The following is an 18,189-nucleotide window of genomic DNA, read 5'->3' as shown; positions in this document are numbered from 1 at the left end:
TAACAAAAATAGATTTATTTCTAATTAAAAGAAGAAAGACTAGTACAATACCTATTGGGATAATAAAGGAATTGAAATGACAACATTACAAACAATTTTATAAAGTTGCCCCACACAGGACTTGAACCCACAGTCTCTATATCATGTGTCTGTCACTCAACTCTTTGCACCACTGGGCAGATAGTGTCACACAGCTGTTGGAGTTCAGTAGTTTATGAGAATGGACTCACAATCGAGAATTTTTATAAAACTGCACCATATGTTATATTTAAACATTTTTAGTTTTGATCATTCTAGGAAACAGTCAATATCTGGAACAGAAGAACTTTTTACAAAACCACAAATTAGAATGCTAAGTGAAATAGCGCAAGACAAACAACAGAGCCCAGGTCACATATGGAATGGTAGCGCATACATTTAAAAAAAATAAATAAATAAAATAAAAAAATAAAAAAATAAATAAATATTATGTGCGTTTCAGTCCAAAGATTAACTGAGCCCATTCTGGACAGAATTTGACATGCACTCATTAACCACATTTTAAAAATCAGCAAGCCAGATGGATAACAGTTTGAAGTCCTTGGTTCTGTTAGTTCTAGGTTATTTTAACTACATTACTTCTAAGTACTTATTTGATTTAAATACTAAAACTACATAAATTTGTTAAATTAGTGAAACCTCAAGAAAAATGGATTTGTGTAAAAGTACATAGGAAGCACACATCTAATCAGGCAAGACAAGGATTGTGAGGTTTTGCAATTTATTTATGTTTAACATTGCATGTATACCATTACATAAGCAGGAGCAGAAAGCGCCAAAACAACTTCATATTCTATTAATTGGATGTAAATACAAAAAAAAAAAAAAAAAAAAAAATTATATATATATATATATATATATCATTTGAAAATGCAACATTTCACAATTCATGGTTAGTTAACGGAAACAAAATGCATAACACAAGATTCTGTGAAGTGGTTTCAACTGCAGTGCATGTGCATTCATGAATGAATGAATGAATGAATGAATGAGTGTGTGCAAGTATAATTATGTACATGTATGTAAGTGTATGAATGTTTATGAATTACGTACGTGTACGTAAATATGAATGCATGTATGAATTATGTATGTGTAAGCATGAATGTGCATGTATGAATTACGTACGTGTACGTAAGTATGAATGTGCATGTATGAATTGTGCATGTATGAATTGTTCATGTATGCAAGTGCATGCATGGGTGTATGAATTATGTATGTGCATGTAGGTGTATGCGTTTATGGGTGTGGTGTATGCATCATGTACATGTGTGCGTGTGTGAAATTTCAATTTATGAAAAAGCAAGCAATATTTTAGATGGGAGTACTTGCTTCTGTAGATGGTGTGGTTGTTGCTGGGGTTGTTGTTGGAGGGATTGTTGTGGGGGTTGATTGAGTACATGGAAAGTCTGCCATCATTTTCTCTAGGTCATCATCGGATGGAAACAGTGAAGTGGAGGACTGGGTGGGTGAGGGTGGTGTAAGTGTTATCATGGGTGTGACATGGTGCAGGGTAGGAGGTTCAGTTGCAGTTGTGTTTGTCAAATTGTCCTTGTGTATTGTGACTGTAACGGGTGGTAGAACCAGTAAGGAATCGATGATAGTGTGTGTGGTGGCATTGTCTGGGATGTCAATAATAGATCTAATGAGATAGTTTTCTATATTGACTGTTCTGATGTTGGTTGGTGTCTTGATTGTGAGTGTACCGTGTGTGTAATGGGTTATGCATGATGATTTGAAGTAAGTGTTGTATTTCTGACAGTTGACTTGAGGCAGATAGTGGCATATCTGGGATTTCATGTTTTTGGGGACAAATGTGCAAAACATGAATGTTCACGCCAATAATATCTGCAGTAAGGTTCTGTGAAGTTGTTTGTATTGGGTGTGTGTTGTCATGACAGGTTAGTGGAGTGAGTTTAGTGTCTTTTGTGGTGATGATAAGGGTTTTCCCTTTAAAGTGCCGAACTGATACATTAGAGATCAAATACCAGGATCCAATAGTGATGGCAGTGTTGTTCCACAGAGTCAAGTCTATGGAAGCAGTGGTGTCGGCAATAGTGTAGGTAGTATTTAGGAGAAAGGTTCCATCACGAACAAAGTTGTGCCTTTGACTATTCTTTTGAATAATCTTTGCTTTCACATTCACCTGCATTTTAAAGCAATTTAAAAGAAAAACAAAGTTAACAAAATTCATTCAACATACAATATATGCAATTTGAAGCCAAGTAAGAGTTTCTCATCAACATTGGGGTTTTTTTTTTTTTTTTTTTTTTTTTTTGGTACTTACTCTCTGATATGATGTCTTTACTTTCAGTATTTCTGAGATGGGAAGTTGTCTTTCTTTTCTTGAAATTGTTGGATTATAACTGTAGTCAAGCTGACTTAAACAGGACATTGTTGATTTGTGGGTGTATAGGACATTGTGTGCCCCCTCAGTGAGACGTGATGGTTGTAGTTGGACATCATGTAGGTGTACTGGACTTCTGTTAAGATGAACAATGTCAACAAATGCAAATGGACAGGTATTTATCTTAAGGAGAAGGTTTACCTATCACCGTTTACTGCTTCAAACTGAGTGTAGAGTTCTGGCTTGAAGACAAGAAGTTTCTGAACTTTGTGCTTCTGTTGAATTTCTGCCTCAAAGTATGGCCTTTTTGCACCTTGTTTTAGCGGAGATATATTATGAATATATCCAACTACTGACTGGGGGGTAGTGTTTTTTTGCTTGTCTTCCATCTGTAGGAAACAAAGAAACAACATTTAATGGTCTTTTAGACAAATTAAGAAAACTGAAAGTGTTGAGTATCTAATAAGTTTAAAAAAAGTGGTGAAGTGGTGTAAGTTTAGAATGTCAAGGCAGCTCTGTAGAGGACACAATGTGATGGAACCTTTCTCCTGAGAACTATGGGACTTATCAAGTGTGGTTGCTGAGCCTGGCTGAATTGTGCAGAGTGAAATTAGAGGAAGACTTTAAATATTGCAATGTTTAGTATTTGTGGATGTGTTGTGTACCTGCTTTGCCTGGACAGCCAAACGGAGGCTGCCTAGCCTTGGTCAGCCAAACGGGGACTGCTTCAACTGGGTGAGTTGTGTAAAAGAGTAAAAGTTAAACAATGCCAAATAGGGGGCTGGACTGCCTTGGGTTAGCTAAACAGTAGCTGCTTGCCTTAGGGTCAGCCAAATGGGAGCTGCCCTGTCTGGCTGAATGGTTTAGAGAAGTGAAAAATCAGACAAGGTAAAATATGCATAACAAATGTAACAAATCTCAGTCATTTGTAGATGTACTACCTGCTTGGCCCAGACAGCCAAACAGGAACTGCTTGTTCTAAATGAGTTGTATAAAAAAAAGATGCTGCTGCACTTGGACACTGGACTGGGCTGTTCTTATTGTCTGGTTTAGCTGTACACAAAAAATAAATAAATAAATAAATAAATAAAAGTAAAAACTGGAAGGCATTTATGAAAATATTGATGGAAAAATTGTAAGTCTTACTAGTTAATGGAAGTTTTACCTGGTATGTTAAATTTGTATATGTGCGTACTTGCAGTGGGAACTTTGTCCTAAGTTTTAAAAAGAAACTAAAAAAAAAGTCATTTATTTGACACTTTTGAAGAAGAGTGTCTTCTGAAAAGCTGTAGTGAATGATAGATGTTTGTAGCTTCCATTTAAAGGCTAATTGTATTTGATTCAGCTGATTCTTGTGAGCTTCATTGGCTGATTGGTTAACAAAGAAATTAGTTCAGTTATGTGTTTTAGATGACATATACAACATGTAACATGCAAATAGCAATGGTTTGAAAGCTTTCCATGCTAAAATGTCACATCAACTGACTATAAAAATTAAAAATGTTTATTGATTTAATGTCAAAATCATTCATGATTGAATGAGCATTGTTCTATGCATTTTTTTTTCACATGCTTTTAAGAATGCAAAGTTCATCTTACAATTAGAATGAAAATATTAAACTTAATTTTAAAGGTTTTGCCTTTGGATACATGCAAATGTAATATTAAGGAAAGTCCTTTGGTAGAGTAAGAAAAAAAAGGTAAAGTTATTATTATTGAAATATTTAGTTTAACTAGATTGCATTCAGATATATGGGTTATCACTAAGGTTTTAGTTTGATTAACCCTCTACATAATATTTATCAAAGAATATTCTGCTCATTGATTTACATGCTTCTATTTTCAAATTTGTATTCTTATGAAGAATTACATCAGGTTAAGAAATGATAGTGCAGCTAGAGAGTATCTTTTCAGAGGAAGTAGCAGCAGGAAAGTAGTTTAATATCACTAACAATTTGTTGGGTGTGTATGCATTGACCCATGGCTGAAGAGAAACAAAAGCAAAGTGAATAAATACATTTAAAAGTGTATTAGTCCAAACAAACAAACAAAAGTAAAATTATAAAATTGAAGTTAACCAATGGTGTTACAATTGTTTTCAGAATTTTTCAAAGATACTTTACAAAGGTTATGGAGTATAGAATAAGAGCCAAATAAAAAGTATTTATGTTCAAAGAAACTTATTTGTATATTAAAAAAAAAAAAAAAAAAAAAAAATTGATCTTGAATTTAACTCTTGAAAAAGGTCACATCTAAATGAAAGGACAAGTTACATCATGTAAACTAACAAGTCAACCATGTCCTGATTAGGTCAACACGTCACTCATCTAAAGAAATATTTCAAAACAAGAATGAGCACAGATACAATCAGTTATAATGTTAACTGTTCAGCATGCCAACCTAATTTGACCCCTAACATAGCTTATTGCTCTTAGAAAGAAATGGATAAAAAGTTATTCAAGAGTAACAGGCATGGTCAGCTTTGGAGAGGTATTTTTTGCAGGAATACCAGTTTCATGTTCATTAGTGTGTAGGTTGGTGTAGAGATCACCTGAACAAATGTTGGCCAAAATCTGTAAGATCAGTGGGAAGTGGGGAGAAAAGAAAAATTGGCATGAAGTAACCTGTGAACCTTTTAGTTTTGTGGAAAATAGTGATAGTTATCCAATAGGAATGTGTAGTTAAATTAATGGAAAAGGAACAGACAGAAGCTGCACTGTGAGGATAACACTTTATTTGAAGTGACACATGGAAACTTGACAGTATGTAGAAAAGAAAAAAAAAAAAAAAAAAAAAAGACATTGTTTTAGGCACTGTCAAACATCTAAAAAGAAGGGAGGGAAGGGAACAACAAACCAGTCACCAGTGGCCCACATCCACAACAATCACAGCTAAAACATGGATCAAGAAGGCCATACTTTGAAGCAGAAATTCAACAAAAACACAAAGTTCAGAAACGTGTACTCTTCAAACCAGGACTCTACACACAGTCAGAAGCAGTAAACCATGATAGGAAAGAACCCTTTTTTTAAAAAAAAAAAAAAAAAAAAAAAAAAAAAAAAAAAGGGAAAAGAAAAGTTAACATCCATTCAACATACATTATGCAATTTAAAGGTGAGCAAGAGTTTCTCATCTACAGTAGTTTTTTTGTACTTACTCTGATATGATGTCTTTCAGTATTTCTGAGATGGGAAGGTTGCCGTCTTGAAATTGTCAGATTATAACTGTAGTCAAGCTGATTTAAACAGGACATTGTTGATTTGTGGGTGTATAGGACATCGTGTGCCCCCTCAGTGAGACGTGATGGTTGTAGTTGGACATCATGTAGGTGTACTGGACTTCTGTTAAGATGAACAATGTCAACAAATGCTTCAAACTGAGTGTAGAGTTCTTGTGTGAAGAATAGAAGTTTCTGAACTTTGTGCTTTTGAATTTTTGCCTCAAAGTATGGCCTTTTTGCACCATGTTTTAGTGGGGGGGGGGGATGGGGGGTTGCCGGTCTTCCATCTGTAGGAAACAAAGAAAACATTTAATGCTCTTTTGGACAAATTAAGAAAACTGCAAGTGTTGAGTGTAGTAAGTTTAAAAAACAAAAAAAAAAACCCAACCGCACAACAAATTAACCTTTGGTAAAGTGGTGTAAGTTTAGAACATCAAGGCAGCTCTGTAGAGGACACAATGTGATGGAATCTTTCTCCTGAGAAGTATGGGACTTATCAAGTGTGGTTGCTGAGCCTGGCTGAATTGTGCAGAGTGAAATTAGACACTGGAAGGCTTTAAATATTGCAATATTTAGTATTTGTGGATGTGTTGTGTACCTGCTTTGCCTGGACATCCAAACGGAGGCCACTTCAACTGGGTGAGTTGTGTGAAAGAGTAAGAGTTAAACAGTGCACAATAAATTTAAAAAAAATTGTAAACTTCAGTCATTTGTGAATGTACTACCTTCTTTTCTTGGACAGCCAAACAGGGGGCTGGACTGCCTTGGGTTAGCCAAAGAGGAGCTGCTTGCCTTGGGGTCAGCCAAATGGGAGCTGCCCTGTCTGGCTGAATGGTTTAGAGAAGTGAAAAATCAGACAATGTAAAATATGAACATCAAATAACAAATCTCAGTCATTTGCAGATGTACTACCTGCTTGGCCCAGACAGCCAAACAGGAGCTGCTTGTTCTAAATGAGTTGTATATAAAAAAAAATAATGATTAGACATTGGAAAATGTGGTAAATGATAAGATTGTCATTTAAGATTGTACTTACTGCTGCACTTGGACACTGGACTGGGCTGTTCTTGTTGTCTGGTTTAACTGTACACAAAAAGAAGTGTAAAAACCAGAAGGCATTTATGAAAATATTGATGGAAAATTTAATTTAAACTAATTAAAGGATTAGTTCACTTTTAAATAAACTTTTGCTTATAATTTACTCACCCCCATGTCATCCAAGATGTCCATGTCCTTCTTTCTTCAGTCGAAAAGAAATTAAGGTTTTTGATGAAAACATTTCAGGATTTTTCTCCATACAATGGGCTTGAATGGGCACCAGACGGTTCAACGTCCTAAAGACAGTTTCAGTGCAGCTTCAAAGGGCTTTAAACGATACCAGACGATGAATAAGGGTCTTATCTAGCGAAACGATCAGTCATTTTAAAAAAAATTAAAAAAAAGTTTAAGTTTTATAAGCACAAATGTTCTCCTTGCTCTGTTCTCGGATGAGCGTTCGTGACGTCACGTAATACGCAATTACGTTGAAAAGGTCACGCTTGACATAGGCGGAAGTACAGATTCGGTGTTTACAACTTGAACGTGCAAATACTAACCCTGCGTCTCGATCAGCTCCCTAGTTCCCTAGGTCGTGAATCAGTATGAAAGTGAATGTGGCTGATTCCCTGATCAGTGCCCTGACTACTGAACTAGGGAGCTGATTGAGACACACGCCGTTTACAAAAAAAAAGGTAAAACAACTAATGGTTCTTCCTGTGTCAGTACCACCAGACAGTCATACCCTTCTCCATCAGAACAAAAACACCTCTAAAGGGGGTCGCACACCGGCCGCGCACATTATACGCGCGAGCTCAATTTTGAATCGACTCCTGATAGAAGAGCTGCACAATGGGAGTGTTTTACGTCAACAGGGAAACGTTACATATGCTTTAATATTTCGCACTGAGGTTAGTGTACATGGAAAAATGGCACAACAAAGCAAAAGGAAAGAAAAGGCTACGTTTATTATACATTTTTAGACTTTATTCAAGCTGTTAAACTAAGAATGTAAAACTGATGTATCTTGCAGCACAGGGTGAAGTCAGTATGTACATTAACGACAATTTGAGAGAAATATAATATACATTTAATGTAAACAATGTACATGGCGCTCTGTGGCGCAGCAGGATTTTGAACAACTTCCTGGGCGCCGCGGACAGGCACCGAATGTCGCCGCCGGTGTGCGGACACTCATAGAAAACAATGCGTTCGAATTTTAAAGACGTGGCTCTGCGCTGAGCTTCGCGTCCGGTGTGCGACCCCCTTAAAACGCTGTTGCTCAGTAACGGTGGAAATTTTGTCCGGTAATGCAGCGAGATGGAAACAGGGACTCACCGACTGATTCTAATGGCGGGATTGAAATGGTCCAGTCGTGGCAGTATCTAGATTCTTCCTCTGTTGGCAATGGTTGGCATTTGCCACATGTGCACCACCACGTCTCGTTAGATCTTCGTCTGCCCGATGCTTGAGAGGTGTGTGTCGCCGCAGCAGTCTCTTCCATCTGCCTAATTTCTTCCTCTGTGTATTCCGGTTCAAAAGGTAGGGCAGGCGAAAAACTCATCTTCTCCTCGTCCGACATTGTTGTTTTACCTTTTTTTGTAAACGGCGTTTGACTTAGTATTTGCACGTTTAAGTTGTAAACACCGAATCTGTACTTCCGCCTTTGTCAAGCGTGACCTTTTCAACATAATTGCGTATTACGTGACGTCACGAACGCGCATCCGAGAACAGAGCAAGGAGAACATTTGTGCTTATAAAACTTAATTTTTTTTTTTTTTTTTTTAAAAATGACTGATCGTTTCGCTAGATAAGACCCTTATTCATCGTCTGGTATCGTTTAAAGCCCTTTGAAGCTGCACTGAAACTGTCTTTAGGACCTTGAACCGTTTGGTGCCCATTCAAGCCCATTGTATGGAGAAAAATCCTGGAATGTTTTCATCAAAAACCTTAATTTCTTTTCGACTGAAGAAAGAAGGACATGGACATCTTGGATGACATGGGGGTGAGTAAATTATAAGCAAAAGAGACATTAGAGTCTAGTTTATTCGTTGAGGAGACTGATTTCTGAGAACTGAAACTTCTGAGCGAGGCCGCACACTATATCCTCGCTGTCTACGTAGGAGAGACTCGCGGCGCCCTTCTGCCAACTGCCGGGGGAGTTAAAGGGCACCTATTATGCAAAATTCACTTTTACATGGTGTTTGACCATAAATGTGTGTTGGCAGTGTGTGAGCAAAACCACCCTAGAATGAGAAAAATCCACCCAGTGGTTTTTTTACAATCTCAATAATTCATAAGCACTGTCTCAGAACGCCCTGTTCTAAGATTGCTCTCACTGTGACGTAGAATTGCGCTAAGCCCCACCCACGTGGTTTGATTGACAATCTGGTTTTGGCATAGACCCCGACCTTGGTGATCTGTCAACCATCCTCCATTGTTTCAACGACAGCCGGTAATGTCTCCTAAGAAACATAAGTGTTCTGTTGTGGGATGTAATAATGAACATAGTAGTTTTCACTTACTTCTGACATCAGAGCCACTGAAAACGCAGTGGATGGATTTTATTTACGAAAGAAAGGCGCCACTCAAAATTCCAAAATACGTTTATGTTTGCGCGAATCATTTTTTGACTGACTGTTTTGAGAACGAGGGTCAATTCAAAGCAGGTCTTGCTGCAAAGTTAATCCTCAAGTGTGGATCGTTGCCTACTGTTCGCGATCCAACGTCACCTCCAGAAGAAGTAAGTGTATTTAATGTTTTTTGAGCAAATAGTCATTTCAGTCGATGTCAGCCAATTCAATAACAAATGCGTCTAAAGTTGTTGTCGTCGTCGTAGAATGTCTGTGTATATAATTTAAACCTTGTTTGTATAGTGTGTAAATATAATTTCGTTTGTACTTAGCAAACGTTATCACAGTATTTGTGTTTGTAGTTTCAAAAAATTGCGCGAACGTTGTCACAGTGTGTGTGTGTGTGTGTGTGTGTGTGTGTTGCACATCCATAATTGCAAAGGGGACGCGATTAAAACTCTATAAGTACATAAATGTATCAAATAACCATTCAGAGACGTCCTGCTCCATTCTCAATTGTGTTTCTTCTGCCGGAGTCTCTTCATCATCTGGGTCTGATTCCGGTTCAAACATGTACGGCTGAATGCCATTCAAAACAGCGGGTCTCTCACTCTCAGCCATTCTGCTTCTACCCTCTGTTTATTGCCATAGGTATGCAAGTTACGCCCTCATCCAAAGGCAGGGCGGGGATATGCAGCTCATTTATATTTAAGGTGGTACACACCAAAACAGCTCTTTTTAAAACAGGCCCCAAAAATGACATTTTCAAATGGTTATAATAAATTAACTGTGGGGTATTTTGTGCTGAAACTTCACAAATACATTCTGGGGACACCCAAGACCAATATTACATCTTGTAAAAAGGGGCATAATAGGTGCCCTTTAAATCTCTGGGCGAGGCCGCACGCGATATCCATTCCTCGCGCTCATCCGGGAGAGATTCACGCCGCCCTTCTGACGACTGCCGGGGACACGACTGGATGATCGGCCGCTTCCAAGGAGGAAATTGCGGAGTTCAGCTGCCTAAAAAAAGGGCGTTCAGGTGATCTGTTGTTTTGTTTGGCTCATTGAGTGAAGAGGCCATTTGTTGTTTTCTAGGCCCCGACGCTCCCCAGCAACGTAATGCTGTGTTCACACCAAACGCGAATAGAGCGTCTGGCGCGAATGATTTCAATGTTAAGCTGCGTTCACGTCACCTCGTATTTACCGGAATCTTGAAATGACAACACGTGACGTTATATTCGGAGCTGTTCACGTCCTTTTGGTCCTTGAACTGGGAATTATGCGTTTCCATGGCAGCACTGTCAACGCCTAAATGAATCTACAGCTGTCAGGTGGTACAGCGCGGCCACGTGGTATATCTGGGAGCTTTCAGAAAACTCCCAGCTTACAAGCTGTAATTACGAGCTCTACGAGGACATGAACGCTTTTTACAAGCTAGAATCTCGTAACTACAGGAATTACGAGGCCACGTGAACGCACCTTTAAGTCAATGTAAAGACGCGTTTACGCGCGTCTGGAGGTCTCGCGGCGCGAATGAGGCGTTTAGCGCTCACAAACGCCTGGTCGGACGTCTGATTGCACACTGACGTGTCAAAAGCGCGCGTTTTGACAGCAAAACGCGCGTCCTCGACGTGTGATTTGCGTTAAAAACGCGCGTTCTTAACGCGCGCTTTGGTATCATGGAAAACGCGCGTCAAGAACGCGCATTTTTGTGTACCAAAACGCGTGTTCTCGACGTGTGATTTGCTATTAGGGCCGTTACATAGTCAACGCGAGAAACGCGAGCAAGCAACGCGAGCGACGCGAGCGACGCGCTCCCTTTCATAGTCTAAACAGTGGACGCAAGCGTCACGGGCGATGCGTGTATGCAATACACCGCTCACGCAACAGGGGGTAGTAGAGTCGGGTGATATTCAGATCAAAATGGCAACTGAAGAGGAGTGTATTCTGTTGCTGATTTTACATCGGCGGCAACAAAGGCAACGCAGAGATAGACGGTGGTATGTTCGCCCTTTAAATCAAAAAAGAGATCAGGATGAATACGTATAAGTTCGCATAATTTTTCCTCTTCGCCCGCCATTGTATTCAAACCTTCTACTTCTGTAAACACAATATACTTGAATTACTGTACAATACTTGCAATGTCGCCCCCACTGACAACGCATAGTATTGCGTGGATCGGCGCGTCGCGTATCAAAAACTAGGACGACACATTTGGCTACGCACCGACGCATAATGGCGGCCGAAGCGTAACGATGCGTAGCCTCGGGGACGCGTATGCGTACAGATGCGTTGACTATGAAACGGCCCTTAAAACGCGCGTTTTTGACGTGCGCTTTGGAGTGACCAAAAAACGCGCGCTTTTGACGTGCGTTTATCATAACAAAACGGGGCGTTGAATACGTGCGTTTTGAGTCAGACAAAACGCTCGTTATGAACTTTAAACAGGTAAACCAAACAAGCAGTGCAAACGTGTGTTTGAAGTGTCCATCAGGCGAAGAGAACGCGCTCTTTCCTTAGAGTTCTCAAAAGTGCATGTCGAAAGCGTGTGCTCACTCTTTAGGGCTTCCCAGCAAACACAGTACGTTGTGACGACGTCGTCAGGTAGTCGTCATTTGGTCAGCGTGACATTACTTTATGACAACGTTGTGAGGACGTCGTGGTAATGTTCCATTTTTTAGAATCTTGGCTAACGTTCCAGAAACGTCGCGGGCACGTCTTCAAAAGACGTCGCTGGTTAATACCACGGAGAACGTTCCCTGATAGCACACGTACATCTCGGAGACGTCTATTTGATGTGTGTGTTTACGTCTGGAAGACGTATTATTTAGGTTGTTTGCTCATCTGGAATACGTCTATAGGACGTATCCTGTCAGATGTCAAATAGACGTTTAGAAGACGTCTTTAAGATGTTTATGATTTAGAATGTATGTAAAACTGACATCTTAAAGACGTCTATCAGATGTTTGTAAACAGCAGATGCTTTCCAGATGAAGTGATCTTTAACAGACGTCTTGCAGACGTACGTGTGCTATAGCGACGTGGTCCATAGGTCTCCTGATAACTTTCCAGATATTGCATTAAGCCAACATTATGTTTGTTAATATGGCATTTGGATATTATGAGTAAATTTAATTGATTCAAGCTTTTTAAACGAATCGACATAGTTTTATTTATATTTGAGATATACCTAATAGCCTACTACATATTCATAAAATATTTGCCAGCAAACCCAGATAGCACACGTACGTCTGCAAGACGTCTGTTAAAGATCACTTCATCTGGAAAGCATCTGCTGTTTACAAACATCTGATAGACGTCTTTAAGATGTCAGTTTTACATACATTCTAAATCATAAACATCTTAAAGACGTCTTCTAAACGTCTATTTGACATCTGACAGGATACGTCCTATAGACGTATTCCAGATGAGCAAACACCCTAAATAATACGTCTTCCAGATGTAAACACGCACATCAAATAGACGTCTCCGAGATGTACGTGTGCTATCAGGGAAACTACCTAACATTTACTTAATAAATTGTGATTATTCATAGCAAACGTACGTCGTGCAGACATCTGTGCGACGTCGTCATTTTCGTCTGGAAGACGTATATTTTAGAGCGTTTGCTCATCTGCAATACGTCGCCGAGACGTCCCTTCCAGCTGTTAGAACGACGTCTAGGCGATGTCTATAAGACGTTAATAATTTAGAACGTCGGCAATCCGCTCTTTTACAGACGTTTATCAGATGTTTATACGTCTGCAAGACATCTGATTTATGTAGCCCAGACATCGTTTTAAGATATGATTCCTCCCATTAATAAAATTAACCCCCATAAAATCCAGCCACATCTTCACATGATTAAATAACCACAATAAAACACGCATTTGTTGATGGTTTTAAAAATATTTATTAGGCAAAAACGTATTTCTAATTCATTATATTGATTACAACTTTTAATTAATTATAAAAATCTATATTAACATAACGCCATATTCAAACAAAACAACAAACAATTAAATAAATTAAGATTAAAATTAAATAATATATATTAACATAACGCCATATTCAAACAAAACAATTAAATAAATTAAGATTAAAATTAAATAAACAATTACACCCTCCCTGGGGCCAAGCGGAGGAAATCTTTGATATATTTCTCCGTCTCTGCTTCCGTTGGTGACGGCAGGACGGGATTCCTCATGGCTGAAGCTGCATGTAAAAAAAACAAACAAACAAACAAAAACACTTTATTTTTTAAAACGAATAAATTTGTCAAAGACAGCCTATCAGCGAGTTTTCTTCCTGCGCGAGTCTACGCTGATGCTGCGTGGAGAAGACACGTGTCCTGACGAGTTGTGAGGGAAAATGTGCTTAGGGTAAGTATAAAACAAATAACGTTATATTTTAATACTAATTATGTGTGGTGTCTGTGATCGATTATACAATAACCTTGAAATGACGTTATGTTGATTAGGTTGATCATGATAATCACCTTAGTTAGCTAAGTTACTAACGAGCGAGTTGTGCCCGTTTCTGTGGTTGGGCAACTGATCGGTTAACCCAAGGTTCGTTAAACAAAGCCATTATATTTGCTAACTATTTTTTAAAATGGCACTTTGCTGTTAGTTTTACCACATGTTTGATTATGTTTGACTCATGAACATGTTAGCCAAGTACTTATTTAATTTAACGCTGTAACTTCCCGCCATTGGATCTAATGCATGTACAACTTTTGAACTTACCGGTTAACAGTGACCCGACGTTTGTCCTCCTTATCCCCCGCTTGTCTCCTCTTCCACACCAGTTAAGTTGGCGGGCGACGTTGGTGCTGAACACCTTGGAGCAGATTCTCCAGACGGTCTTCTTCATATTTGGCCCGCCGCTGATGGATAATCTGTTCACCTTCAACAGGTACATTAAAATACGTTTTAGCAAAGAAATGGACCTCTTCTGTACTATACTAAACACTAGTACCTGTCAAATGTTTGGAATTAATCTTTTGTAATGTTTTTGAAAGTCTGTTCATGTTCACCGATTGCATTGATTTGATACAAAATTTAATCCAACAGTAAACATTTTTTTGTTATATTCATATGAACTGTTTTCTATTTTGTAAAGCAATTCTTGCTTTACAAAGCTGAATTTTCAGCAGCACATGATCCTTCAGAAATCAGTCTAATATGCTGATTTTCTGCTCAAGAAACATTTCTGATTATTATTAATGTTGAAAGTTGTGCTGCTTCATAGTTTTGTGGAAACTGTGATAAACTACCTTTCAAAAGTTTAGGGCAGGGATGGGCAAACTTGGTCCTGGAGGGCCACTGTCCTGCAGAGTTTAGCTCAAACCCCAATTAAACACCTGAACCAGCCCATCAAGGTCTAATTAGGCATGCAAGAAACTTTGAGGCAGGTGTGTTGAGGCAAGCTGGAGCTAAACTTTGCAGGACAGTGGCCCTCCAGGACCGAGTTTGGAGACCCCTGGTTTAGGGTGAGTAAAAATTTTAATAAGCAAAATCAAAAATGACAAACACATTTATAACATTTCAGAAGATTTACATTTCAAATAAATGCTGTTCATTTGAACTTTGTTCATCAAAGAATCCTAAAAAATCACTGTTTTCTCAAACATGAAGTGGAAAAAACTATTTTAATGTGGATAATAAGAACCATCATCAATAATTGACCACCAATAGTAATTGCTAATATCCAAGCATAAAAATGACTTATGAGAATGTCATGTGACACTGAAGACTGGAGTAATGATGGTGAAAATCAAGCTTTGATCAGAATAAATGAAATTTACAATATATTCAAACAGAAAAATCATTTAAAATAGTAATAATATTTAAAGGAACACTTTTTTTTCCTTTAAATATTAAAGGAAAAAAACTCCCCTAAACTTACCGTTTTCAAACCAATTCAGTCGATCTCCGGGTCTGGCGGTACCACTTTTAGCATAGTTCATTGAATCTGATTAGACCGTTAGCATCTCGCTCAAAAATGACCAAAGAGTTTCGATATTTTTCCTATTTAAAACTTGACACTTCTGTAGTTATATCGTGTATTAAGACTGACGGAAAATGAAAAGCTATGATTTTCTAGGCCGATATAGCTAGGAACTATACTCTCATTCTGGCGTAATAATCAAGGAACTTTGCTGCCGTACTGTTGGTGCAGCAGGAGCGATGATATTACGCAGCGCCTCTCACAAATGTCTCCCTGGTTGCAAGGCACGCTCCCTGTGCAAACAGGGGGTCACAGCTGCTGCGTAATATCATGAAATGGATTTGAAAATGGTAAAACTCAACTGTTTAACTCTAGGAGAGTTGGAAAATGAGCCTATTTTCAAAAAAAGTGGAGTGTTCCTTTAACTGTTAAAGGGTTAGTTCACCCAAAAATGAAAATTCTGTCATTTATTACTCACCCTCATGTCGTTCCAAACTCGTAAGACCTTCGTTCATCTTCAGAACACAAATTAAGATATTTTAGTTGAAATCCGATAGCTCAGTGAGACCTCCATAGGGAGCAATGACATTTCCTCTCTCAAGATCCATTAATGTACTAAAAACATATTTAAATCAGTTCATGTGAGTACAGTGGTTCAATATTAATATTATAAAGCCACGAGAATATTTTTGGTGCACCAAAAAAAAACAAAATAACGACTTATTTAGTGATGGTCGATTTCAAAACACTGCTTCAGGAAGATTCGGAGCACAAATGAATCAGAGTATTGAATCAGCTGTTCGGAGCGCCAAAGTCACGTGATTTCAGCAGTTTGGCGGTTTGACACACGATCCGAATCATGATTCGACACACTGATTCATCTGTGCTCCAATGCTTCCTGAAGCAGTGTTTTGAAATCGGCCATCACTATATAAGTCGCTATTTTGTTTTGTTTTTTTGGCACACCAAAAATATTCTTGTCGCTTTATAATATTAATATTGAACCACTGTACTCACATGAACTGATTTAAATATGTTTTTAGTACATTAAAGGGTTAGTTCACCCAAAAATGAAAATTATGTCATTAATGACTCACCCTCATGTCGTTCCAAACCCGTAAGACCTCCGTTCATCTTCAGAACACAGTTTAAGATATGTTAGATTTAATCCGAGAGCTTTCTGTCCCTCCATTGAAAGTGTATGTACGGTAGACTGTCCATGTCCAGAAAGGTAATAAAAACATCATCAAAGTAGTCCATGTGACATCAGTGGGTTAGTTAGAAGTTTTTGAAGCATCGAAAATACATTTTGGTCCAAAAGTAACAAAAACTACGACTTTATTCAGCATTGTATTCTCTTCCGGGTCTGTTGTCAATCCGGGTTCACGACTCCGCAGCGCACTGCTGATGTAAGACGCTGCTGACGTGTTATCTGGTGCGCCAGAGTTTTGTTTACAGTATGAGGGAGACGCACGCTGTATTCAAGCTATTTTTTAAAATTGTGCGTAAGTGTCCATGTCGCGGATGTCCTAATCGCCAAAAACAACGACGTAAAAATGCATTACCAACGCCGACAGATGAAAGGATTCAGTGGAATCAATTCAGTGGAATCAATTCAGTGGAAAGGATTCCGGAAGAGAATACAATGCTGAATAAAGTCGTAGTTTTTGTTATTTTTGGACCAAAATGTATTTTCAATGCTTCAAAAACTTCTAACTAACCCACTGATGTCACATGGACTACTTTGATGATGTTTTTGTTACATTTCTGGACATGGACAGTATACCGTACAAACACTTTCAATGGAGGGACAGAAAGCTCTCGGACTAAATCTAAAATATCTTAAACTGTGTTCTGAAGATGAAAGGAGGTCTTACGGGTTTGGAACGACATGAGGGTGTGTCATTAATGACATAATTTTCATTTTTGGGTGAACTAACCCTTTAATGGATCTTGAGAGAGGAAGTGTCATTGCTGGCTATGAAGGCCTCACTGAGCCATTGGATTTCAACTAAAATATCTTTATTTGTGTTCCGAAGATTAACAAAGGTCTTACGGGTGTGGAACGACATGAGGGAGAGTAATCAATGACACAATTTTCATTTTTGAGTGAACTAACCCTTTAATGTTTTCAATCTTCATTTCAAACTTTTGGCAAGTAGCATATAAACATACACACTACATTTCATTAGTAATTGTAGGTTGACAATTCCATTTCTTACCATTCTCTGCATAAAACCTCTGTCTGACAGACTTTGCTCCAGCCGGTCTAGATCCTCAGTGGATGCAAGAGGAAAGATGCCATCTTCCTCCTCATTTTGCTCTGCCACTGGGGGTAAAAAGCGCCTGTTTCCCACTAGAGACTGGACCAGTGAAGTCAGGTGGTTTATCTTCATGTCCATTTTCTCTAGTGTTTCTAGAATGGCCCTTTCTACAGCTGCAGTACAGAAGAACATTTAATTTGGCATGTAGTTTTGATTAATAAAATAATGCATTTTACAAATTTTTAAAAACAATTTTTTTTTAACTTACATGTACATTGATTTGGAACCAGACGCAAGACTGGATTTTCCTGTCTCATGCCAGAAGTACCTGTAAGTAAAAATTTACTGTGAGGTTTTCAATGTTTTGTGACATTGTCACATGTTTTTGTGTTTTCATTGTCACGTGTGCCTCTGACTGAAGAACATGTCTGGGTTACATTTCACTCTAAATAATGTGACATTTTCATGAAGTGACCCCCACTCATATAATTTTGTTTGTTTGTTTTTTTTTTGAGTTTCACTCTTTTACCTGGTTTGGTTAAAGGGTTAGTTCACCCAAAAATGAAAATCATGTCCTCAATTACTCACCCTCATGACGTCCAAACCCGTAAGACCTTTGTTCATCTTCAGAACACAAATTAAGATATTTTTGATGAAATCCGAGGGCTGTCAGTTCCTTCATACTGCCTTTGCAATGAACACTTTGACTCTTTAGAAAGTTTATAAAGAGATCAGAAAACTAATCCATATGAATTTAGC

At 38.4% G+C, this 18,189-nt stretch overlaps 2 protein-coding genes and 1 long non-coding RNA gene across 30 annotated transcripts in view; 2 read left to right on the top strand and 1 right to left on the bottom strand.

Moving 5' to 3' along the window:
• LOC125263285 overlaps positions 1 to 18,189 on the top strand; it is a 1,003,076-nt gene that overhangs the window by 279,449 nt on the left and 705,438 nt on the right. The gene's annotated exons all lie outside the window — the stretch shown is intronic.
• The window catches only part of LOC125263284, a 17,856-nt gene continuing 12,973 nt past the window's right edge, over positions 13,307 to 18,189 (bottom strand). The window contains exons 12-14 of the mRNA XM_048182287.1: positions 17,389 to 17,603; positions 13,963 to 14,122; positions 13,307 to 13,429 (exon numbers count right to left, since the gene is read on the bottom strand). Coding sequence (XP_048038244.1) covers positions 13,332 to 13,429; positions 13,963 to 14,122; positions 17,389 to 17,603 — 473 coding nt within the window. The 3' untranslated portion in view covers positions 13,307 to 13,331. The remainder of the gene's footprint in view (positions 13,430 to 13,962; positions 14,123 to 17,388; positions 17,604 to 18,189) is intronic.
• Positions 13,444 to 18,189, top strand: part of LOC125263301 — a 27,877-nt gene continuing 23,131 nt past the window's right edge. For 20 of the 27 annotated variants that reach the window (XR_007183782.1, XR_007183765.1, XR_007183774.1 and 17 more), the window contains exons 1-4: positions 13,444 to 13,596; positions 14,025 to 14,131; positions 17,419 to 17,547; positions 17,721 to 17,760. This is a non-coding gene — a long non-coding RNA (uncharacterized LOC125263301). Of the gene's footprint in view, positions 13,597 to 13,742; positions 13,786 to 14,024; positions 14,132 to 17,418; positions 17,548 to 17,720; positions 17,761 to 18,189 lie in introns of those variants that run through there. The other 7 variants (XR_007183756.1, XR_007183767.1, XR_007183764.1 and 4 more) reach the window with 3 other exon arrangements.

The sequence above is a fragment of the Megalobrama amblycephala genome, linkage group LG2 (assembly GCF_018812025.1).
Source record: "Megalobrama amblycephala isolate DHTTF-2021 linkage group LG2, ASM1881202v1, whole genome shotgun sequence".
In the NCBI taxonomy this organism is placed as follows: Eukaryota; Metazoa; Chordata; class Actinopteri; order Cypriniformes; family Xenocyprididae; genus Megalobrama; species Megalobrama amblycephala.
Note: the sequence above shows the minus strand (reverse complement) of the source record. Positions and strands in the feature narration are given on the sequence as shown.